This window comes from Microplitis demolitor, chromosome 5 (assembly GCF_026212275.2).
Source record: "Microplitis demolitor isolate Queensland-Clemson2020A chromosome 5, iyMicDemo2.1a, whole genome shotgun sequence".
Lineage (NCBI taxonomy): Eukaryota > Metazoa > Arthropoda > Insecta > Hymenoptera > Braconidae > Microplitis > Microplitis demolitor.
This window is the reverse complement of record NC_068549.1, coordinates 5,471,563-5,496,767: the sequence shown is the minus strand read 5'-3', so window position 1 is coordinate 5,496,767 and position 25,205 is coordinate 5,471,563. Positions and strand designations below refer to the sequence as shown.

The window sequence follows — 25,205 nt, the reverse complement described above, 5'->3', positions numbered from 1 at the left end:
TTTAATAAGATAAATTTTACATACGTTAAATTAAAGCATTTAATTTTATTAGCAATTGTGAACTTTGTTTATAAGAATGAAAATATTACGATCCTGAAGTTAACAGACAACTATTAATTTTAGGATTTTTTTTTTTTTTCGTCAAATTAATTACAAAAATAAAAAACTAAAAATATGCACTTTTAGGAAATCAAAAAACTATAGGTGCAATTTTTTCAAATATTTTTTTTTTTATAATTTATTGCTATTAAAAAAAATCAAAAATTATTATATGCTGCTGAAATTAACAGGCTATCAATTTTTGAATTTTTTTTCAACGTCAATTAAAAAAAAAAAAAAAAAAAAAAAAAAAACTAAAAATATTTACATGTAGAAAATTAAAAAAACCACATGTGCAATTTTTTAAAATAATTTTTGTTTATAATTTATCATTTTTTAAAAAATCCAAAAATTATTAGACGTCCGCTAGATTCAGTATCGTAAATATTTGAAACTTCAATTCTTATTCACAAAACATTTTTTTCCGGTTTACTTTAATATTTCTGAATACTTTATTTATAAAATTAATGTATAGACATTTTTTTTTATCATATAACAATAAAAGAATAATTACGGTATAGTTGAAAATTGTCGCGAAAAAAGTTATTAGCAGTAAAAGGCTTTAAAAATAACAGCCTCTTAGTCGTGAGATTAATAATCAATTAGTTTAGCAGTCAGTAGACAAGTCCAAAAATCAAGTTAAAAATTTTTTTTAAATACTTGCTAAATAATATCATACAAAGTTCGATTCAATATATAAAAAATTTGTGATTCGATAGCTGGTGGAAAAAAAACGCAGGCAACACCTTGGACAGTGTTTTTATCAGTTACATTCACAAAAGATTCTCTAAATGGAACCTATTAATAGAAATTTATTTCGAAGTCAGTTAAAAAAAAGTTACTGTTGTTTTTACTAGTAATATAAATTACACGATTAATATGAACATAACTGTTAGAAATATTTAAAAAACTTTACTTTATTGTTAAATTACGTTTTTGTTTAATAGTCAGGTTTAAATATCGAAGCTCTGAACACATTGGAATATAATATAAATATTTAATAACAATAAATTGGATAGACACCGCATTATTTTCTTATATATTTTATTTTATTTTTCTCTATCTAACCTCTCGTGTTTGTGCGTTTTTATGAAATTGTTTTGATCACTACGTTGACTTGTAGATAACTCATTTTATTTTATTTACTATTCATTTATTTACCTTTTGAAGTTAATGGAGTTAATGATTTGCATTTAAGTAATTTTATAAATCCATGTCATGGATACGTTATTCCATATTTATCCCTAACGGATCCGAATTATGTAAATTACTGTAATTTACTGTAAAATTGCAGTATTTTACGGTGAAAGTGCGATAGTTTGACCGTAAATTTGCAGTAAGATAACGATAATTTACCGTAAGAATGCGGTATTTAACCGTAAAGTAAAATATTGCACTGTTGAAACTGTAAAAAATAATAAAAAAACATTGTGTTTACGGTAAAAATTCCGTAAACTACGGTAAACTGCCGTATTTCACTGTAAAATACCATAGAAGGTCGTAAATTGCGGCGGATTTGTCGTAGAAATACCGTAACTCACCGTATTATATCGTAAATTACTGGCAATTGCCGTAAAATGTCGTAAATTACAGTAAATACCGACAAATTTACTGCAAAAACACTGTAAATTGTTGTTAATTACCGCAAATTGCGGCATATTTGCCGTAGAAATATCGTAATTTACGGTATTTTAAATGAATTAGGGTAAATTCCCGTAAATAGCGGCATATTTGCCGTAGAAATACCGTAAATCACCGCATCATACCGTATATTAGTGGCAATTGCTGTAAAATGTCGTAAATTACAGTAAAAACACTGTTAATTGTCGTTAATTACCGCGAATTGCGGCAAATTTACCTTATTAATGCCACAATTTACTGTAAATACCATAGATTAATGTAAATTGTCGTACATTGCCGTAAATTGCGGCAAAATTTGCCGTAGTTGACTGTCAAATTCCGTATACTACTGTAAATTGTGGTAAATGTGCCGTATTTTGCGGTAAATTACGGCAAATAAGTTAAATTACCGTAATTCAGACCCGCCAGGGAGACGTTTTTTAAGTCGGAACGTTTCGTTTTAAATAATTCACAAGTGACAACAACGTTGACCATAGTCTGACTTTCTTCGTTAATTATTTAGTAAATTATTAATTATTCTGAAACAGAACATTTATTTATATCGTATAAATACTATTCTTAATTTTGAAAATTATTATTCTTGCATTTACGCTTTTCATGAATAAACTGTACAACATATCAAAACTAACACACTATCATTCATTCACTTGTTCATCATTCGCGCATTTACTCATATCATGTACACTCTGTTTTACAAGACACAAAATAATAAAAACTATAGTTTTTAGAGCCTGTTCAAGGCAACAGACACGCAACAAATTAATATGTGCGTCGATATTGACACGATTTTATCGTGGACACCAACAGTTCAAGTAAATAAAATAAACAAACGGCTTTACATTATTTGTAATCGCCAAAAAAAAATATTTTTTTTTATCGAAATTATGACACTTGTAAGCCAAACCTAAGCAAGTTTTTTCTCAGTGTTATTATTGGCAGCGTAGCCGTTATTGGTGCCATTGGTGTAAGAATTGTTGTATCCTTTTTTATAAATGGTTGTTGTGTATATGGAATTTCCATTCTGCTGTATCTTGTATTCATTGTCGTCTAAAACCGGCATACAGGTGCCATTATTTGTATTATTTTGTTTTGTTTTATGATTAGTCGAGGTATATTTGGTTTTATAGAAGTCAGAAAAAAGACCAAGAAACAAAACCCCATGCAGTCCAATCCAGATCATAAAACTGCGTGGATAGTCACATTCAATGAAGAGCAATTGGAATTGGTGACTCATTATTAGAATAAATTGAACCTATTAATAAATTTTTTAATTATTATTATTAATAATTTCGATTATTGATAAGATAAAAGGCTTAGTATCCGATCAGGGAACTAGCAGTCGATTACTCCATGAATTTGTATATTTAGTATCTATATTTAGTAAAATTAAATATCGATTTTTAGTAAAATTTAGGAAATATAAATATAAAAATACATGAGTGATCGGGTACTGAGTCTCTTACTTAAATATAAATTAAAGTGGCTCGAAAAATTTTTGATACTTTAATTTCCCTATGAAAATTGACGATTTTACTTCGATTTTAGAACATCGAGTTTTCAAGATGTCGAGGGTCTGAGGCCCTAGGAAGCGAAAGTATTAGATGTCTACTCACAAAATCTCTACTCAAGAGAAATATTTATAACTCTACTGATTTGCTTCTTTACTAAGCTCTAACTCTGCTGTCAGCTCGAAATATGAATTTTTAAAAATTCAAAAAATTTTAGATTTCTTGCGCGTTCTATTAAAATTCATATTTTAAGGTTAAATTTTCAGATCATTTACTTTTTATATATTAAAGTTTACTGTAACAAGCAAAAAACTTTAAAAAAGACACTCTATTTTGTATCGAGTTGGTGAGATTTTCAAAATTCTTAATTTTGAGCTGAATCTTGGTGAGTAGTAAAAAAAATAAATCAAAATTTTTTTGAGCCACCGTAATATATACATATATTTCTTGTCTCACCATTTGGAAAGTAGTTAAATACTTCTTCCACCAAATATATTTTTGATATTCGGGGCCCATAGCTGCTATCATGTAATAAAAGTACATTACTATATGAACGAAAGCATTCAAAAGAGCAAAGAAGGTGCTGTGACCACCCGGCGCAAACTTTAATCCCATCCACACTGAAAAAGGCATCACACCGTGATGAATTACATGAAGAGTTGAGACTTGTTGATTTTTCTTTCTCAGAATAAAAAATAACTGTAAATAAAAAATATTTTGATAATTCAAACTTTCAACCCAAAATTGAATCTTAATTTTTTTTAGTACAATCTCTGATTACATGAAACGATTCAAAACGATTCAATTTTACTACTATATATACATTCGATATACATTCATCATTGAGTTAATCGTTTTGTTTAATCAGGGATAAGTGATCTTGAAAAAAAAGTAAGAAAAGTTATCACTCAATTAACAAAGAAAAATTTTTCTGTATCAAAATATATTACCGTATCAAAAAATTCGGTAAATTTGCTGAAGTAGTACCACCAGCAAACGTTTACCATCCTAAGAGCCATAGGATTATTCGTATAATCTACTGGTTGGCATCTAAAACTGTAACCTCTCGCCCATCCACTCATTAAATACTGAAAAAGAAAGAAACAAGAAAAAATTTTGGAAAGTCCTCAAGTGCAAAAACCTCAATCGCTCATGATAATTACTAATATTTTACTTTGATTATATTATTATTTAACTTTTAACTTATTAATTTTATTTTTTATTTTCAATTTCAGTTTTTTAGTTTCATCTATTCTATATTATTAAGAGAATAAGGAAAATTTTGTTCCCACCATATTTATATGATAGAATTAGTTGATGTTATTAAATTTGGTATCGATAGAAAGGTCTTAACTTGAATTTGTGCCTTTTCATAGTTTAAGCCCTTTCTTATTTCCAAGTATTGAGATAAATAGATTTATCTATATCATTTGAATTACATTTAAATTACGCGGGAAAAAATACGATCGTATTTATTTTTTTAAATAAATTATTATTTTAATTTTAATTAATCTGTTACTAAATATGACTGAGTGTCACTGAATATAGCTATATTATTTTTATCGCGTTGCTAATTTCAAAATGACATATTTATATACTCCCTTCTGGTTTTCGGGAATTTCTCAAAGCCAAAAGAGCGTACACAGAAAAAAAAGGATTCATTGACGCGAAAATTATTTTTCTGCATATTTAAAAAATTTAGTAGCAATATTTAGGCAGTGACTGCAGGTTTCTCGTTTTTATTATTTGAAAATTTTTTTAAACATCCCACCTTTTTTTCGTAGATGTCACTTTTTATTTTTTAACCCTACTGTCACACTAGTGCTGCTGCCAGTAGTTGGAAGAAAAAAAAATAAAAATAAAAAATGGCAGCTAAATTTTTCATCAATTATCGGTTTTAAGTTTTTTATTAATTACAATTAAACAAAAAGAATTTAGATAGTAATTTTCCACAGAGTTCTTGTAACAAAAGATACAAAGGTACTAAAAAAAAATTAGGCCAATTTATTGTATCTTTCTAAAGTTATCATGGTTCCGAAAATTCACATGTAACATCTAACAACACTGGTATTTTGGATTAAAATAATAAATTGACTCAATACCGGGTCGAAATTATTCTTTAATAAATTATCTTTGTACTAGTATGCAATTTAACCCATTTTAGTATAATTAAAAAAGTATAGACGTGATTTGACGTGAGTGAATTAATTAACAATTCTAACGCGCGTATCAAAGTACATGACAACAGTTGACCATAATAATTTATTGGAATCATGTAAATATATAACTATGACCTCGACGTGGTTATTGGCCTATGTCGCATAATTACTGCGGAGCAAAAATATCATTTTTTTATTGTGAGATTGTTATAACAAGCTAAATGTATTACATGTCAAGGTTATTTTTAATTTTCAAAGCTCTATTGCGAGCATAACTGTTCATACCTGAACGATTTACTTTGCGACATCATGTATTGCATTTAATTTCAGAGTATATTATCATTTACATTTATTTTATGATTGAGTCATCGGTTGTAATGATTTTTTTACTTTTTTACTTAATATTAATGAATAGTACGATAACATTTTACGCAGAATCAATAAAGACAATACTAAATATTGTACATACGATTGAAAAACTATTGTTTAAATTTAAAAAATAAAAAAATTCCACGTACTGAAGAGATGACAAGAATAAAGAAAAAATAAGTAAATAAATAGATTGTTAATATTTCTTGGTAAGTATTTTAAATTATAATTTTCTTCTAAACATGATTAAATAGCAGTTATATCATTCGGAAACAAAGTCCAAGAGAAGTTCCAAATATTCAGAGGATTCTCGAAGATGCTGCGCATTTACATTAATTTAGATGGATTTTCTTTGTACTAGCCATTTATTGGCTGTCGTTTTATGTACTTAGTTATTATAATGACAGTGAGTGATTATGTACATACTTCCTTTGAAAGACTCTTGCATGTTCTGCATCAGCGCGTCATTTTCTCATATAATCTACTGTCGCGTGAAATATAAGCAACTCAAGCGATATACACCTTGTTCGTTACGATATAAAAAATTTTTTACTGGTTCAATTATCTTTATCACACGATTATATCCACAATTATACTCAACAATATTTTTATCAACATGTTCATTATTTCTGAACTCTATAAAATTACAGAACTATGTAACAAATTATGGAAAATTTATCAACTATTTCATCGACATTTTAAAACACTGAATGAGTAACCGCTAACATATTTGTGTAAAATAATAGAGAAAAAGTATTCAGATTGTTGTATAATATATTTGTTTTACTTGTATTATTCCTATCGCTAGAGACTATTCTTCATGCTCAATTACTAATGAGACAGTAATTAAAAAACATTTTTTATTTTTTATCGATAATAGACTTGTAATTTATCGCCTAGATAAAAATCTAAAAAACGATTAGTGGGCTGGCTATGAAACTTCTTACTGCATTTGATTTACCTGAAGATCGGAACGCTTTTCGCGCAACGAAAATAAAATATTTATGTAATTCAACTGTTTGAGGGGTAGTTCCGGAAGTGGGATGGCCTAAGATTTTCGGCTGACATACCAGCATCTATGCGAAACATTTTAGAAATCTAGATCCAGTAGAAATTTACTTTCCAATTTTTTTTTACGGTGCGCGAAAAACATTTCGATCTTTATTATTTTTTCAAGCTTTGAGTTTAATAGAAATTTTTTTTTTGTAATCGCAAGAGTTCACTAAGGAGATCTTATTTAAATTTAAGATAATCAGATTAGTGAATAAAAATTACAAAAATTTGTTATTTGTGAAAATGCACACTTCGAACGCGAAGCAGAGAGGTAGTGTCTACTGTCACCAAATTTAAAATCCGGGTTTCGGTAAATCTAAATTTTTATTTTTGCAATAAAATAAAAGATCTACACTGATAAAAGGATTTCTTTGAATTTAATAAGATTTGTTAATATTTAACAAATGGTTTATTAATGAACAGGCTCAAATAAATATTTATTAACAGTCAACAAATTATTTGTTAGAGTGTATTTCCTTGCACCAAAAAAATATTTATTAATGTATAATAAATGATTTATTAATATTTTATAATTAATTCATTTGACGCAATTTAAAGTATTTGAAGATATAACCTAATTCTCTCATAATATAAATAATAACAATATTTTTAAAAAATTATTTAAAGTGGAGAGATGAAGAATATATTATAACAAAAAAATTATTTTTATTAAATAATTAACAAACAATTATTTAAAATAATTTTTATATTTTATATAAAATATGGTCGTGTGGCAACGCTTACTACTATCCAGTTAGTCTGATGCTAATATATACAACTACATATGATTTTATGCAGCCATCTATCGATAATATTCGCCAAAGAATTATTTGTTAACTATTAATAAATATTTATTTGTCTCAAAGAAGCTTCTCACAAGAGTTTTAATAAATCTAGTTTTTTACTCTCAAATAAATCCTTCTATCAATGTAATACCCGATCAGGGAACTAGTACTCGATCACTCCATGTATTTGTATATCTATATTTAGTAAACAAATACACGAGTGATCGGGTACTAGTTCTCTGATCGGGTGCCGGAACTCTTAATTATTTCAAAAATTATTTTTCTAATCAAATAGATCAGAAAATATGTTATAAAAAAATTAATTGTTATCAACTCAAAAATCAGACTAAAACTCACATTCCGATATTATTTTTTTAAAATTCTTTATTTATAATAGAGTTAAAAAATAAAAATTTCATTGATTGCGATACTCAAGCATATGTTTCTAAAATTATTACAAAATGGATAACATTGACCTCTAAAAATTTGTCCGACAAAATACTCAAACATAACTGTAATGATACGAGACACAACATACTAAACGTGTACTAGATGCAATCACTATAAACGTCAAATGTGTCACTGAGGTCATTCATTTAAATAGTAGTAATATATCTAAGCGTGATAGATTTAGAACTCACCTCATAAAAAATCCATGTAGAAAATATCGTTTGAATAAAATTATAAACAATTAGGATTCTTCGTAAGTCAAAGGGTTTCCGATTTTCCATTAGTTTGGGTCCCAAAACCTTAGAAAAGTAAGCGTAAAATAGACAAATTGCCATTGTCGGAAGTGGACTACTCATCATTGGCCAGTCTTTAACCCTAGGATCTAAAATATAATTATAATAATTCAATTCGTAATTATAATAAAGATTCCAATACATGAAGTACGAGATATACATTAGGCGTTTTACGATTATTTATAGACTGATCTAAATGAAAAATTTTATCTCAGATCATCTAAACTGGTGCATTTTTATGCCCACCATTTTATATTAATTCTTGTCATTAATAAATTAATATGAAATGCTAGACGTTTATATATTTCAATTAATAATTATTAATAACTAGGTCACAAACATCCGCTACCACGCGTGTTATTTTTTCCTACATAAATTCAGTATTCGATTATTTTGAATTAAATTAACGATCATATTACGTTTTCACAAATAATGAAAAGTCGGCTCATTTTTTGTTTCCAAGATTTCATAGCTTATGATATATATATAAATAGTCACTTGTCCACACAAATAGAATTTAATAAGGTTATTTAATAATAACAATATTTTGAAGATACGTTTGAGACTATTTTAATATATGTACTAATTATTGAAAGGAATAATTTATGTGCTGAAGTTAACTTTAAAATTAACGATATTCTTTTTTTTTGATCGTCAAAATGAATGACCCACAATTGTAATGATGCGACATGACATGGTCAAACGTAATGCGTGCAAGCGTTTCATTCAATTTAACATTCGTTAATCGTGCTCTTTTTCTCTTTCGTTCTTCCCCAATCAAACTGTGCCACTTTCACGATGCGTGATTTTTTACAATGTATTTTCCAGCGTGATTGATTCTTAATTCTTTTATAAATTATATATATATATATTATTTTTCACCCTTATAAAAACCATATTTATAATAACTTTAGAATGGAAATTTTGTTAATTAATATATTTGATAAATTATTAGTAATAAAAATCTAAGGAACCCGATATATTCATAATTATAGATGAGATTTAGTCTATAGACAAAATAAATTGATTGTGAAAATATACTAGATTTTTTTATATTTAAAAGTTTCAAATATAATTATTTATAAATTTATCACTGAAATGTTGTAATTCGGTGATTAAATGTTTCATGACTACTAAAGTGAAATTTATAATTGGAAATTTTGATTTTCCATATATATATATATATATATATTATTTTTTACCCTTTTATAAACTATATTTATAACTTTTTGATAGAAATTCTATTAATTTATATATTTAATAAATTATTAATAAATAAAACCTATAAAACCTGATATATTTATAATTATAGATGATATTTAGTCTACAAAAAATATGCTAGATTTCGTCTAAAAATTTTCAAACAATAAATTTAAAAATATAATTTTTTATTAATTTATCAATGTAATATTGAAATTCTACGATTGAATATTTCCTAATTGATAAAGTGAAATTTAATATATCTAAAGATCGGAACGTTTTTCACGCAACGAAAATAAAAAAAATTTATGTAATTCGACTACTTAAGGGGTAGTTCTTGGGGACTTAAAATTTTTGGCCTACATGCCAACATCTACATGCGAAAAATTTCAGAAACAGAGCCAGATTTCTGCCCTGTTATGACTAAACGATGTATCTCGAGATACGCTGTTTTGTCGTAACAGAACTAAAAAGGTTTATTTAGTGTCACTTAATAATAGGGTATCATCAAAATTTTGCTAATTTAATTAATTATGCCAATAATATTGATCAAATGTGCGTATAAAAGAAATGAAAAAAACGTATCTTTTTTACTGTATCGTCACTTCAAAATTTAATTCTCCGAGTTATAGCGTTTTATCATAACAATTTCATCTATTTATCAAAATAAGCATTAGTTTCTTACGATACAAAAAATATATCTCGAGTTACAACCTTTTGTCATAACAGAAATTAATTTTTCTGTTAAATTGTACTCAAATTTTGTTAAAACTTTAAACGTTATTTTCTCTCGAAACTATAATTTTTGAGATACGTCGTTTTGTCATGACAGGGCAGATTTGTTACTTTCCCATTTTTTTTTTTCGTTATTTAAAAAACGTTCTGATCTTCAAGTACATTTAATTTACAATCGAAAATTTTCATTATCCATATATATAAATATATACTATTTTTCACATTTTATATAATAGTTATGATAAAAATTTTAATTTATATACTTCATAAATTCATGATAGTTAAAATCTATGAGACTATATATATTCATAATTATAGATATTTTATCTAAAAATAAAATAAACTGACTATGTAAATATACTAGATTTTTTTTAACGTAAAATTTTCAAACGTAACAAATTTAAAAACATAATTATTTATAAATTTATCACTGGAATGTTGTAATTCTATGATTAAATGTTTCATGACTAATAAAGTGAAATTTACAATGGGAAATTCTTATTGCCCACATAAATATATAAATATATGAGACATTCAAATTATTAGAAATTTAAAATTTTTTTTGACGATAATAAAATTTCATCACCGTCATTTCTATCTCTCAAATACTAAACCATGAGAAATACAAATATAAAAAGGAAATACTCAATTTTAAATACTTGATACAATGAAACTAATTTCATATATGAATTACTTGAAGATCTAATAAATAAATTATTGAAATCAATACTTACCAGACCTATTGTCGATAACATCTCTGTAGCCATGCACCAAGTTTGCAATTACCGTCGTCATTTTTCCTATTTTCTGAAAAAAAAAAAAAAAATAAAATAAACAATTGCACTTAATTATTTTTTTTAACTCTCAAATAAATATATTATTTACTGCATAACAATATTATATACGTTTTTAAACGTAAATACTGCCAACGATAATTATTAGTTATTTTAAAAATAATTATATGTTAATTTAGTGTCCATCGAGATGGGGGTTTTCCGTTGTTGTCATCGTAGTTAACTCACTGGTAAATATTAATTAATCTAGTCATATGTACGTAATTCATTACAGCTAGTATAGGTTTTAAAGACAACTGTGTAAGAATATCGCCTTAAGTGCGAACTAGTAAAGAGACAGGCATTTAGTAACTTTCTCGTATGCTGTCGCCGGATTCCTCTCTTTTTCACTTTTCCTCTTTCGCTCTTTTTCTTCCGTGGTGACTTGGATCTACTCGAGTAAAGCTTGCCGGGAGGCTTTTACATAAGTCAAGAATAATCGGTAAATCGATGTTTACTGTAAGAGAAATGCCATGACGCCACGATGATCCCAGTGCGAGTGGAACCGGATTCCGCACGTTCTTCCTCGTCTCATTGGGCTTAACTCGGAAGTTATGAAATCCTACTCAGTTTAAATAAATTTATAACGAAAAAATCAGGAAAAAAAAAACATATATATTTTATCTATCGGTTTAAACGTAATTTCGATAATTGCAAGTCTTGTACCAAGTCGCGATGGGTACGTCCTTGCTGATAAAACTTTACTTTGTTGTTTTTTTTCGCTAACATTATTATTATTCTTATAATTGTTTTGATGATTGTCCGGTTGATTAAAAATTTTCAAATAGATAATATTCAAATGGTTAAAAAATTCATTGGCTTTAATGAGAATCGAAATATTCTTAATCGTTATCTACTCAGTTATCGAAAGACTGAAAATTAATTTATAAATTAATTATAACATCAATTTAAATTCTGCGTTTATTACAATAATAAAAATAAGGTGTGTATATAAATATATATATATACTGTGTATACTTTAGATGACGCTTCAAATTTGTACTAATTATTCAAGAGAAAGTTATGATCGAATGACGGTTTAGAAGACCGATTCAATTATTTATTTTTTTAATAGAAATTACAGATAGTGAAATAAAATATTTTTTAAAATTTTACTATCAATTTCAAAAATTAAATCGTACGAAAAATTCCACTGTCAGTGAATACCCGCTTAATTATTTTAAAAAACAGCTACGAAAATAAAATAAAATATAAAATTTACCGTTCAAATTCAAATCTGCTAACTTCTATCGTTTAAAAAATGAAAAAAACAAGATTTAAATACTAGCTTATTAATAAAACTATTTTACTTGTAATTAATACCCATAAATAAAACTTTTACAACTATGTAATGATTGACCTACTTGCGTAATTAAAGGAAAAAAAATTAAGTAAATAAAACTACAGGAAAAAATATTCATATACCTTTAAAATTGTCTAACGCTGATAACCGGCATTTTGTACCTGCTACGATTAACGTAGATAAGTTTAAAAAAAAAAATAACTTACGACAAATTTTATGTAATAATCATAGATAAGCATTAAAATTAATGTGTAAAATACAATTTTTTAAAACCGATAACGAGTTTAGTCAAATTAATAATAGAATGTAGGTTAGAAATTTATTTAACGTCAATTTTTGCACTGAACAAAAAAAATTCGTTGCAGAAAAAATTTCAAAAAAAATAAAAAAAAAACATTAATACACACGATTCATACAAATGATAATACTAGTAATTTTTTATACTACAACTCGCAGGTCACGAAACTTCTTAACAGGGAATCGATCGTTTTTTAGGGACGCCCTAACCTCATTAATATATCTATATATATCTGTATATATAGATATATATATATACATACATGTAATTAGTATCGTGCAGGTAACTTAAAACTGTAGTAAAAGTATGAAACATTTTATAAAACTGTTTCATTGGCGGCAATTGGATAACATTCAAGAAAAAAAACACAATTCACTTTAAATCACAATGTATTGGAAGAAAATTTATGAAATGATACTAATATATATTATATATTTATATTATGTGTATATTAATGAATAGTAAAATATAAAATTGTAAATTGACGCGGATAAACGACTCACCCACCTAATTTTTGATTTGTTTCCTTATTTCCTTTTCACTCTCAACGAGACACGCTGGGCTACACCCGCTCTCGCTCGACCCCACTAAAACGTGCTCTCGTACTGTCACCTGTCCGAACACATAGACAAGAATCGAAGATACTTGTGGTCAGCGATAACGAAACGACAAGACTAGCTAAGTCGAGAGTTACAGACAGCAATGACCACGGAAACCGCTTACCGCTATTTCAGTACACAGTACAGTAGTGTAGTGTGATTGTGATGTCTTCGGTATCACTTATTTTCTTAACACGACAGGATTATACATTATACCAAATACCTAGTGCAAGTTATTGACGCGATGAGTGAAAACAGCGCTGTTGATACACCAACTACAAAGTATATGTATGAATAAAGGGGATCTACTATGAGTCAGAGTGACCGACTGTTGGCAGACTCGTGCGCGTAATTGTAACGGCAATTAGGCTAAAAGTACCGTTTTTGCCCACTTAAGAGACAGTTTTGCCCACTTGAAAATTTAAATAAAACAACCTGTAAAAGACGCAGTGATATTATTACTTTTTAAAATGTGTAAAAAGACACTTATCACACTATTGAAATGAAAATTTTATTTAAACGTCGCTCAATAATTTTGAATATTAACTCATAATAGACAGCTAATACTTTCCTCACTAAGATCTTACTTTATAAAATTTCATATAATTTTGTGAAATTGTATAAAAGTTTATACAATTTTATAAAATTTCATACAATTATATAAAATTTTATCTAATTATTACGTCCCTTTTAAGATCTTACTATATAAAATTTTATAAAATTTTATAATATTTTATACAATTTTATAAAATTATATTTATTTATTACGTTCTTTACTCAGATCTGACTTGATAAAATTTTATAAAATTTTATAAAATTCTATAAAATTGTATGAATTTTTATAAAATTTTGCTCTGAAATTTAATAAAATCTTACAAAATTTTATGAAATTGTATAAAATTTTATAAAAACATTTTTTCCCGGGCTACCCTATATGATTTCGAAACTCACTTTGTCTTTGGATTTTATGTTATTCTGCTGTGACACTGAGATAACCACCTGTATGGTGGGCTTTTGATTCTAATTCTAATCAGTATGTTGTGAGAAAGTCGAAACGATTTTGATTAAATGGAATACAGAATACTAATGTTTTAGATCATTGATTGTTGACTTAAAGTTTATGGATTTTTATATGATAACTCATTATTAAAGTGGTTGTACAGTAATTATTCTCAAAAAATGAAAAATACTAAGTAATATTAATCAATGTGTTAAAAATTTAATTCACCTATTTTGTGCAACTATTTTTTAAATCTGCTCCCTAGGTAGGTCAACTAATGCTTTTTGGCTTGCAGCACAATATGGTCACTGTCACAGCACGCTTAGGATTTTCGTTTATAATATGCAACTTGTACTCCCTTCTCACACTCAGATCTCCCACCTAATTCATGACGTCGCTTGTGCTTGACGTAATTTATCTATTTCTCACTATATAACATCGCATATATAATAGTTTATTCATATTAACTACATCTTTGCAACTGGAGAGCAACGAATCATATACTGCAAACTTTTGATTTGAGATGTAGACAACTCGGATGACCCCCAATAATTTAATTAAAAATATTTAATTGAATTTCAAAATGAATATCTTATAAATTCTTTTCGAAGCTACCGAACTTCTCAGGCTAATATCTGATTGATTCTGATAGAAAAATCTGAAGAACGGTTGCCCGGTGGGAAGGCCCAAAACCCCGCTGTTTTTGAGCTCCTTAAACCCGAAAACGTTCTTGTGAATTAATTTTCGAGCACTTAGTTTGAAAAAAGCTACACGGAAAGAAAATTATCGGGATGGTTTCCATAATTTTGTGAAATTCTTTTCTATACCAGTAAAGGAATTACAACCATAAATTGTGGGAGCAGCTCTTATAATTATGGGAATGCTACCCATACCATTATAGGAATGGTTCCTATAATAGTATGGGAACGATTCCCATAATATTATAGGAATGATTCCCATAAGCAATTGGAATATTTTTTATATCATTATGGGAATCATAAAATATTAATTTAAAGAAAAGTGTGGAAATCACTTATACAATATAAAGAAATATTATTAAACATAAAAACAAAAATTCAAACATTGAAAAAAAAATTCGTATTTGACAAAAAACATCAAAATTTTCAACAGAAATTTTTTGTCAGCGCAGAACATTCAAGAAAATTAAGTTGCGGCTCCATACTGGCGCCAACTTTCTGAGAAAGTTGGCGGTAACTGTAGCTAAAAGTTGCAAAAGCTGAAGTTGTTGATAACTTGTCGTCAAGTTGGTCGGAAACTAATGAATGACCCACTTTTTCATGATCAACTCGTGTTATAAGGGACTACCCTTCAAAATTCTCGTTACCGTCAAATAATAATATTATTAAGTATTATTTAATCGCAGAAAACTGTAAAAGTCCTACTATACAGGCCGACGGGATCGTCAACGTAGGTCCAGTGTGACGACTGACTCGAGGCTGAAAGCATGGAAACTAGAGTAGTCTCTACTGTAGTTTCCATGGCTGAAAAAGTAGGGATAACGTAACCGGGCCCTATGACTCCTCAAGTATTGATCGTTACTTCGGTTCAATCAGCTAATTTGGCGCGGCTAATAACAGTAAATGAGCGCCCTTTCTAGTTGAACAACACTATCACTGGTCAAGGTGGTCCTCATAAAATTTAATATTCCCGATGAAAAACGATTTTATCTAATTAAATATGAGTATAAATGATTATATATGATCAGACAAAATCATTTTTCATCAGGTTGAGTCCAACTTAAAATTTTTCTTTCTAAATTTGCTAAATCTATAAGTCTTACGGTTAAGGAATAGAAGTATTTTCATTTCTGATCCGCCTGCGACTTCGAAGTAAATTTTGAGCAAAATACCAGTAATGGTCGATGCTTGTAAGTATATAAAACATTTATTTCTACGTTTAAGTTTGTCTGTCTTACAGTCAAAAGCGGGAGTATTTTCATCTTTCACCCCACTGCTACCCGCCTCGGAGTTAATTTCCGGAAAAACATTTGTATCGGTTGGATTTTCATGTGTAAAGAATATTGTCCCTAGTTGAAATCTGTATACGTCTTATAGTTACAAAGCCGGACTATTTTCATTGTTGACCCTCCCACGACCACTAAAGTTTAAATCTATAAGTCATATAATTAAAAACCAAGGTATATACATTTTTAACACGCCCTCGACTATCCTCGAAATAAATTTTTGACAACATGCCAGTAGTGGAAGTTTATCACAGATAGTTTTTTAGTAATCATAAAAAATCAGAAGTCAAAAAATTTTCAAAATTTTTTCCTACCTTTCAGTAGGTCCACCGCCTTCAATAAATTTTTTTTAGTAGAGCTTCACTTCAGTTTAATTTTTCTTCTTTATTTTAAGGGCTTCAGAAGCTTTAAAAACATTAGAAGCATTAAAATGATTTTTTCACCAACAATCTGAATTTGTGCTATCGGAAAATGTTAACTATTGCTTTCTGAAAGTGAATTAGCGAAATTTACGAGCAACTAGTAAATATTCATTGACTCAGTTTAAGAGAGTGAAAAACAGAAATTGATAAAAAAATTACTTGTTACTTTTTCAGTGATTATCATTGTTCACCATATTGTGGCATATATTCTGAGGTCAAAAGTGTACACATTCATTAAAAAAATATTTTTCAACAAAATATATTCCGGAATAAATTTTAACAATGTTTGAATATGCATCCTTATTTATCGTTCGTGTCGATGATTATAATTTGAATATCATGCATTTAATTGTTATTGTTTAACGATTAGTAGAAATTTATGTGACGTAGGAGAATGAAATTCTTTAACTTTTTGATGCAAGTTCTATCACAGCGAAAAAAATTAACTTTTGTAGAAACCATGCTTCCTCGAGTAGGAAATCAATAAAAATTATTATATTATTAAATTCATATCTAATTTGAAGAATAATTTTCTTTCCAGAAGAAAATCAAAATTTACTTACACAATTTCGACAATAGACAAAATCAGCATATCTTCAACTAAGCCCAGATTTCTTCGATTAAGAGAAGAATTTTGAATAAAGTCTTCAAATGTTCAATAGCATACGTTGTTGTAACGAGCGTAAAAATTTTTGGAAAAAAAAAAAATATATATATATATGTATACACTGAAAATAATATTAATTTTTGTTTTCTGCAATTTTACCTCATGTTATTATGAGATAGATATGACTGCAAGTGTCAACAAAAATTAAAATAAGGCTTGTAATATTATATTTTGTAATTATTTAATTATTGATTAATATTTATTCATTTTTTGTCTCAATTGTTGATACTACATCTATTATAATGAAAAATGCTCCTGTTTACATAAATCCATGCGTGTTAATAAAATAATGTTAAGTTTATTTGATTTTAACTGTGCTATTATCCCAGATAATAAGTCAAATTCAAATTTTTTTTTTTTTCAATTTTTAAATCAAATCAAATTTAATTTAAACCAGATCGAATTCGAAGGTCGGTGACGGAATGAATCTCAGAACCGAAAAGACCTCGCCCAGTGGGTGAAAAATTCTTTAGGCCCCACTGGGATTCGAACCCGAGCCCGGTCAGTGGTTAAGGCTAAGTCGTACTTACGGATTTTCGAATTTTAGATTTCAATTAATTTATTAATTAATTATCATTGCAGCAATTTTTTTAGCTTCCAACCAAAAACAGAAGATGAACTTTGTCGGAAGATTGCCAACATTCGAATCCCATAAATATTTACAACGTAATTAGAAATCTAATTTCGAGATTTCGATGGCTACCACCCATCCTCAAGTTCGAGAGGCCTAAGCCTTACGTCTCAGATCACTTGGCCATAATCGCCGGTTAAGCTGCCAATAGATGATGTCTTGTTAGTGGCACCGTCTATTAGACGCTCCTACACTAAGCTATTTTTGGGGGGTATATTGACCCGTCGAAATTAAAAAAAAATTTTGTTTTTAAAAATCTATTTTCCATTCTGGCAATCAGAAGATATTTTTTATTATTTTCCTTTTTTTCGAGATTCATTTAAGACAAAAAAAGGTCTTATACTTCAAGGACCTTAATATTTGAATATATTCTATAATACTTATCGATAAAATATCATTACAATCTTTTCAAAAGGAATTTTCACCCTGTTATCCTACACGGAAAAAAATATGTAGAATCATTTACTACAAGGTTGCAGTAAATTTGTTTGTAGTTAAAAATACCACATAAATGATAAAAGTTACTAAATATGCGACAAATTTTACTAAGTTAATAAGTTGAATTTACTCCTATCTTGCAGTTAATTCTACTGCACACTGCAATAACAAATACTCCAGGCGGGAGTTGAGAGTACTACAGAAGGAGCACTACCCGCTATTTCGCCATTTTGAGGTTAATCTGTTGTGTATATTCAATTATTAAAGCGTCTCATAAATAATCATCTGACTTTTTTAAAACCCAAAAATTAACAATTTTTAATTTTTTTTATTTTGCTTCTTCTTACGACGCATTTATGATAAAAAATGTCGTGAGAAAAAAAATAAAGATTTCGATAGCTTTTTTGCCTTTAAAAGTTGGAAAAAAAATTGGCTTTCATGTTTTTGGATAAAATTTTTATTTTATCTTTTTTGATAATATTGATGTATTTTTTTTTTTAAAGTACATAAAACAATGAACAATTAAAAAAAAAAATTGATCAATTTGATCAAAAAAAATTTAACATGGCCCAGCATAGGTGGACCCTATTTGTAAATAATTACTATTTTTAGTATATACAAATAACTCAATAAGTGATTTTTAAAAATAATTTATAAAAATTTTAGGTTATATACCGTTTATTTTTACGTAACCGCATATCGAGTAAATTGAACTACAATTGGAGTTACAAATACCGCATGCTGTGGCATATCTTATTTTTTTCGATAGTTGACGTTTAACTACAATATTGTAGTAAATGTAACCACAATTTGGAGTTGTCTCATGTCATACTACAGCCTGTGGTAAATGGAACTCCAGTTGTTGTTGCCATTACTACAATTCATTTTCCGTGTACCAATGGCCTTTTTTCAAATTGTTATAACACAAACTTATTTTTTAATTATACAAAATTTGTCGTTGTATTATTTATTATTCAACAGATAAATTATTAATTACAATATTAAAACTATTTATTTTTATGAAAATAAAAAATTTTAAACTAAGTATATATATTTCAATAACATCTTACATGTAAAATATAACTTAGATTTTTTTAGTAAATGTCAGTATTCTCTTTCAGTCGTCAGTTCCCTGATCATGAAAAATTATTTGAAATGATTTAAGAAAATTTGAATCGACTAATACATAGATATACATTAGGGTGGGCTAAAAAAAAGAACTAATTTTTTTTTTCTTCAGTTACTGTGAAAATATCGTTCAGGATGATGGAAAAAAAAATCTGATAAAGTTTGAGCCCTTAATATTAATATTGAGAGGTGCCGGTTCGTGATTTTTGATTTTCCATTTGAATAACATGGGAAAAAAAAAATGATTAAGTTTGCAATTTTATACCTCGGCAATGGTTCCATGTACAAATGAGCTCAGGATACATTTTCGTAAGAAATTAAAAGCTCTATACAAAAAGTCTCTTATCATTTTTTGATAAATCTGTTCAAAAGTTATTGGAGCTTGAACTCAAATTTACAGTAAATTTCAAGATCTTTTTATTTTTCTAGCGAAACTATTAGACTTATCACAAAATGTCATAAGATCTTTTTTTTAGACAATTTTATTCCTTACAAATTATTATCAGTGAAGTTTTTTTAAACTCCGCATTGTTTTCTAATTATTTTCATTTCAATGTTTAGCTCCTAAAAAAGTAATGTTCTGATCGATTTCAAGAGCTCGACATTGAAATGAAAATAACTAGAAAACAATGCGAAATTTAAAAAAAACTTTACGAATAATAATTTGTAGGAAATAAAATTGTCAACAAAAAAGATTTTACAACATTTTGTGAAAAGTCTGATAGTTTCGCCGGAAAAGTAAAAAGATCTCCAACTTTACTTCGAGTTTTAATAACTTTTGAGCAGGTGGATTTATCAAAAAATGATAAGCCACCTGTTTTGTAGAGAGTTTAATTTCCTACGAAATTACATCCTGAGTTTATTTGTACAATGGACCTTTACCGAGGTATAAAACTACAAACTTGAGAATTTTTTTTTTTTACATATTATTCAAATGGGAAATAAAAAATCACGAATCGACACATTTTAATATTAATATTAAAGGCTCAAGCTTTATCAGAATTTTTTTTTCATCATCTTGAATGATATTTTCACGGAAACTAAAGAAAAAAAAATTATTTATTTTTTTTGGCCTACCCTAATATACACAGCATGGATTAAATCATTTTTCTTAATCAGGGTTGCTATGAAGGCTTAAGTTATTAATTGATGATCCGACTCAATTAAAATAATGTCATATTCTATCGCCTCCACTTAAAAACTTACAAGAAAGGAAAACAGTATGGATATTTTTATTCCGTAATATCATAAATAACTTCTTTGGGTCCGTAATTAAGAATATCCTAATTATAAAATATGTGACTTGTATGCACTTTGCACTTATGATACAGAGAACAAATGAAACTGAAACTAGTTAAAAAAAGAAAAAAAAAAAATAATGTATATCTATTGTTGAGAAATGTCCCAGAAAATAAAGAAAATTTATACAATAGAACTGCAAATGTATCAAGTCACACTGATAAACGTTTTGTAATTTTAATTGATTCATTAATGACTGTTAATAAAAACACGATTTCTCAAGCTATTGTCAATAGTCAAGTCATTAGTTAATTTGTACTCGTTAGAATAAATAATACCGTTTTCTTTTTTTGATGTCAACAAATTATGGGCATTGTTATTGTACATTAGTGCAGTCTTTTCCTCTTTAATTGATGCAGGCATGTCTTTTAAAATTTTCTTAGTATACGCTTGGACATAAAAGGTTTTAAAAAGGTAAAAAAAGAGAATCGAATGCAGTCCGATCCACCAAACAAAAGCCTTGGGATAATCGCACTTAGTAAATAGAAGCTGGAATGCGTGTACCATTACAAGAACAAACTGTATCATTTGAAGAGCTGTCAAATATTTTTTCCACCATAAGTATGGCTGTATTCGAGGCCCAAGGGCAGCAAGTAAATAGTATCCGTACATAACTATGTGCACGAATGTGTTGAGCAGTCCAAAGAATGTTGAATGACCACCTAATACATTTATATTATTAAGAAATTGATTGACCACTTGCAGTAAAAAAATGTTAATACAAAATAAAATTACCTGGAGTAAACTTAACACCGAACCACGTGGACATGGGCATTATTCCATGGTGTATAACATGCAGGGTAGAAATTTGGTTGTTTTTTTTTCGAAGTACGAAGAAAATAGTGTCTGCAAATTCTGTAAATTTAGACATGTAATACCACCAACAGCCTCTTGCCATTCTCAGAGCTTTTGGATTTCGGGAATAATCAACCGGCTGACATCTGAATGAATAATCGTTCCACCAACCACTTGCTAGTCCCTAAAAATATTTATGAAAGTTAATTAGTTATAACTCAACAACTACAAACAAGTATAAACATAATATATAACTAGTGTAAAAAGAAGTCGTTGAAAAAAGTCTGAAAAACTTTTGATTATTCTAAACTTTAAAATGTGATACAGTGATAAACTTTTTTAAAATGATTTTCTAGTTTTCAAAAATACAAAGAAAAATTAATACTATAAATGAACGTTTTTTGACACTTTTGTAAACTTTTTTGGGCTCTAATAAAAGAGCTGAATTTTATCATTTTGGTCCGGGCAAAATATGATCAGTATAAAAGCTGCTTTTAAATTGTTTCCGAAATTTTTTTTGAGTAAATTTGGTGTTGTGTCACGTGTTGAAGTTTAGAATAGTCGAAACTTTTTCAACGATTTTTTTTTACAAGAAAAAGTTTAAATTGTCTTTAATTACCTCGTAGAAGAGCCAAGCTGAAAATATTACTTGAAATAAATTATAAACTATCATAATTCGTCTTAGAGAAAATGGTTTTCGATTTTCCATAAACTTCGGACCAATAACCTTAACAAAATAAGCGTAAGAAATACAAATCACAAGTGTAGGAAGTGGTCCACTCATCATGAACCAATCGTTGACTCGTGGATCTCCCTTTTTATCCATTAAGTCATGATAATTTTCCGATAAAGTTTGCCACCACCCCACCATCTGTAATTAAGTAAAAAATACTTCAAACTTTATAATAAATATGGAGTATAGTACACGGAGAGAAAATTATGGTAACTGTCCCTCGTACGTTTATGAAATATTATCCTATACCGTTATGGTAATGATTTCTTGGGATTATGGAATATAGACCCATACTTTCAGGGAAAAGTTTCCATAAGTATGGGAACAATTCTTATTATTATGGTAACAGTTTCCATATCGCTTGTGAAAGAATCATGGTAATGATTACCATACTCATAGGAATAGTTCCCACAAGCAAATAGTAACCGATCCTATAACCACATTGTAATGGTTCCTAAGTGTATATGGGAATAAGCCCTATATATTATGGTAACTATTCCTATAATATTATGGTAACCATTATCATAGTTACATGGTAACGATTACCATGATTCCATAGGAACTATTCCGATACCATATGGGAATTATACCCATAATTATAGGAATGATTACCATAATATATATGGGTGCCGTTCCTATAATCAACATTTGAAAAAAAACCGGTTACCATGCAGTATGGGAACCATTCCCATAATATATTGTAACTGTTACCATAATTTCCTCTCCGTATATGTAAGAAAATATACGGCACTAGAATTAAATGTCAAATACGATGAAATTCTCTAAAACAAAAAAAAATTTATTCTAAGGCCAATGTACATAACACAAAAAATTGTTAGACCATTTAACAAGAAACTATTTGTCAATTTCAAGAAGGTTTTAAATCTAGGTTGATCAATGACGAAGGTCTACAGAATTGCTATCGCGTAATGCGTAACTATTTTAAAACCCGATTAACTAATATCTGATTTTCTTTCATTCATTCTCTCCTTCACTTAGCACGTGATTTTGCAATCTTCGGAAGCTGAAAGGAAAGTGGAAACTTGTTTCTACAATATTAAAATAGTCATACGTAAAACTATTTTGAATACGATATAAGAAGTATTTATATATATATATTCTTTTTTACTTAAAAAATGAAATTACATTGTTTTACTTAGAAATTTTAATAAAGTAAAGATAAAATTAATGTAAAAACCGAAATAAAACTGCAACAAGTGTACTTTCAATAGGTATTTACTATGTTTGTTCTAAACTACTTTTAACATTGTTGAAAGTGTCATTCCAAGGTTATTCATAAGTAAAATAGAAGTAATGTTATCATCATCGTTAATTGCACTAGTTTATTATATACATTGTATCAGTATAACTAGAATGCTGTAAATAAAACAAACAAGACAAAGTGGATTCGTTATCAAGAAAATAATTTTGCAAAGTAAATACGTAAATACATATATATATTAAGTTGGTTAAAACCATAAATTATTTTTTTTTTTTTTTTTTTCAAAATTAGTCTCCAAATTTCAGCAAAGGATACCAAAATATTGATCGTTAAAATTTCAGCTCTTAATATTAATATTGAAAGATGACCTTAGGATATATTTTTATAGGAAATCGGCCTATCAAAAAGGCGTTTAATTATTTTATGATCCATCGAGTTTTCCAAAAGTTACGTAAAATCAAAAGTTTAATTCATAATAAAATTTAGTTTTATCTGCGATTGCTGGCAAAACTATCAAACTTATCTTATAAGACCTTATTTGTAGATCATTTTATTTCCAACAAATTAGCTTCTACAAAGTTCCCGAAATTTTTAAAAGTTCTTTAGTTATTTGCATTCAATAGTCATTAATTAAAATCAGCCGGAATACGCTTTCCTTGAATGAATTGACTTTTGAATGCAAGTAACTAAAAGTTTTTTTGAATTTCGATTTGAAGTTCCGTCAAAAAAATCACAAAGTAATTTAATTTGCCATGAATTCGACTTTGACCTTTGACAACTTTTTAAAAATTGGATGTATCATAAAATAATTAGACTCCTTTTTGGCGGAGTATTCGATTCTCTATAAAAATATATACTATGATCACCTTCACAATACGCCATTACCAAGTTATAATGAGTTTTCCTATGTTATTTAAGTTCTTATATATGAATATACATATACATATATATATAGAGTTTTTTATTTCATTAATTACCTTTATTTCTAATCTTAAACGAACTATATCAACTGTATCGCAATTAATGCCGTGACAATGGATAATTTTTACACAATTATATTGTGGATGAATATTTTTGAAGTAAAATTTAAAAACTAATAAATATTTAGAGAATGATAATATTATTCATTCAATAAAAAAATTAAATAAACAAATTTTAGTCTGACATTCAACGGACAGTAGTCAACTGACTTATTAAAGTTAAGACAGAGCCTTATATCTCCTCAGTGGGAGAAACGTGACGAGGTGAAGCATATAGTGTAGCTACACAGTAATTCCCCACCAACAGATAATTTCATCTTTACGTAGATAAAATATTTTATTTTATTTTTTGTTAATGTCATTCAATTAAATGATAATTATATAAAGATATTTTTTTTACAGTCATTTAATTTGTCGTTTATTTCGTAAAAATGTAATAAGAATATCATAAGTTTCCAGCCATTCTATCTCAGGTAAATACTTCGAGATATTCGTAGATCTTTCTGGATTTTCCTGCCCTACTTGTAATTATGATTCGCGCGCTCTATGCTAATGCTATATGTACGATCATGTTTACTATT

The 25,205-nt window shown here is 27.9% G+C and overlaps 2 protein-coding genes across 6 annotated transcripts; both read right to left on the bottom strand.

The window, feature by feature from the left end:
• Positions 1 to 369: 369 nt before the first annotated feature.
• On the bottom strand, positions 370 to 14,628 carry LOC103575960 (elongation of very long chain fatty acids protein AAEL008004). Of its 5 annotated transcripts, none has more exons than XM_014445190.2 (6): positions 14,554 to 14,628; positions 11,027 to 11,099; positions 8,256 to 8,446; positions 4,199 to 4,336; positions 3,705 to 3,947; positions 370 to 2,992 (listed from the first exon to the last, which is right to left on the bottom strand). In XM_014445190.2, exons 2-6 carry the CDS (start codon positions 11,085 to 11,087, stop codon positions 2,645 to 2,647), a joined length of 981 nt encoding a protein of 326 aa, XP_014300676.1. In that variant the 5' UTR covers positions 11,088 to 11,099; positions 14,554 to 14,628; the 3' UTR covers positions 370 to 2,644. The 5 variants fall into 5 exon arrangements, with proteins under 5 accessions (XP_014300676.1, XP_014300674.1, XP_053595423.1 ...); XM_014445188.2 differs by lacking the exon at positions 14,554 to 14,628 and adding an exon at positions 13,230 to 13,517; XM_053739448.1 differs by lacking the exon at positions 14,554 to 14,628 and adding an exon at positions 13,234 to 13,514.
• A 4,548-nt stretch (positions 14,629 to 19,176) lies between these two features.
• Positions 19,177 to 24,803, bottom strand: LOC103575959 (elongation of very long chain fatty acids protein AAEL008004). Its single transcript, XM_008555967.2, has 4 exons — positions 24,622 to 24,803; positions 22,309 to 22,560; positions 21,630 to 21,873; positions 19,177 to 21,556 (listed from the first exon to the last, which is right to left on the bottom strand). The coding sequence occupies exons 2-4, from the start codon at positions 22,558 to 22,560 to the stop codon at positions 21,084 to 21,086; spliced, it is 969 nt and encodes a 322-aa protein (XP_008554189.1). The 5' UTR covers positions 24,622 to 24,803; the 3' UTR covers positions 19,177 to 21,083.
• Between the last annotated feature and the right edge of the window lie 402 nt (positions 24,804 to 25,205).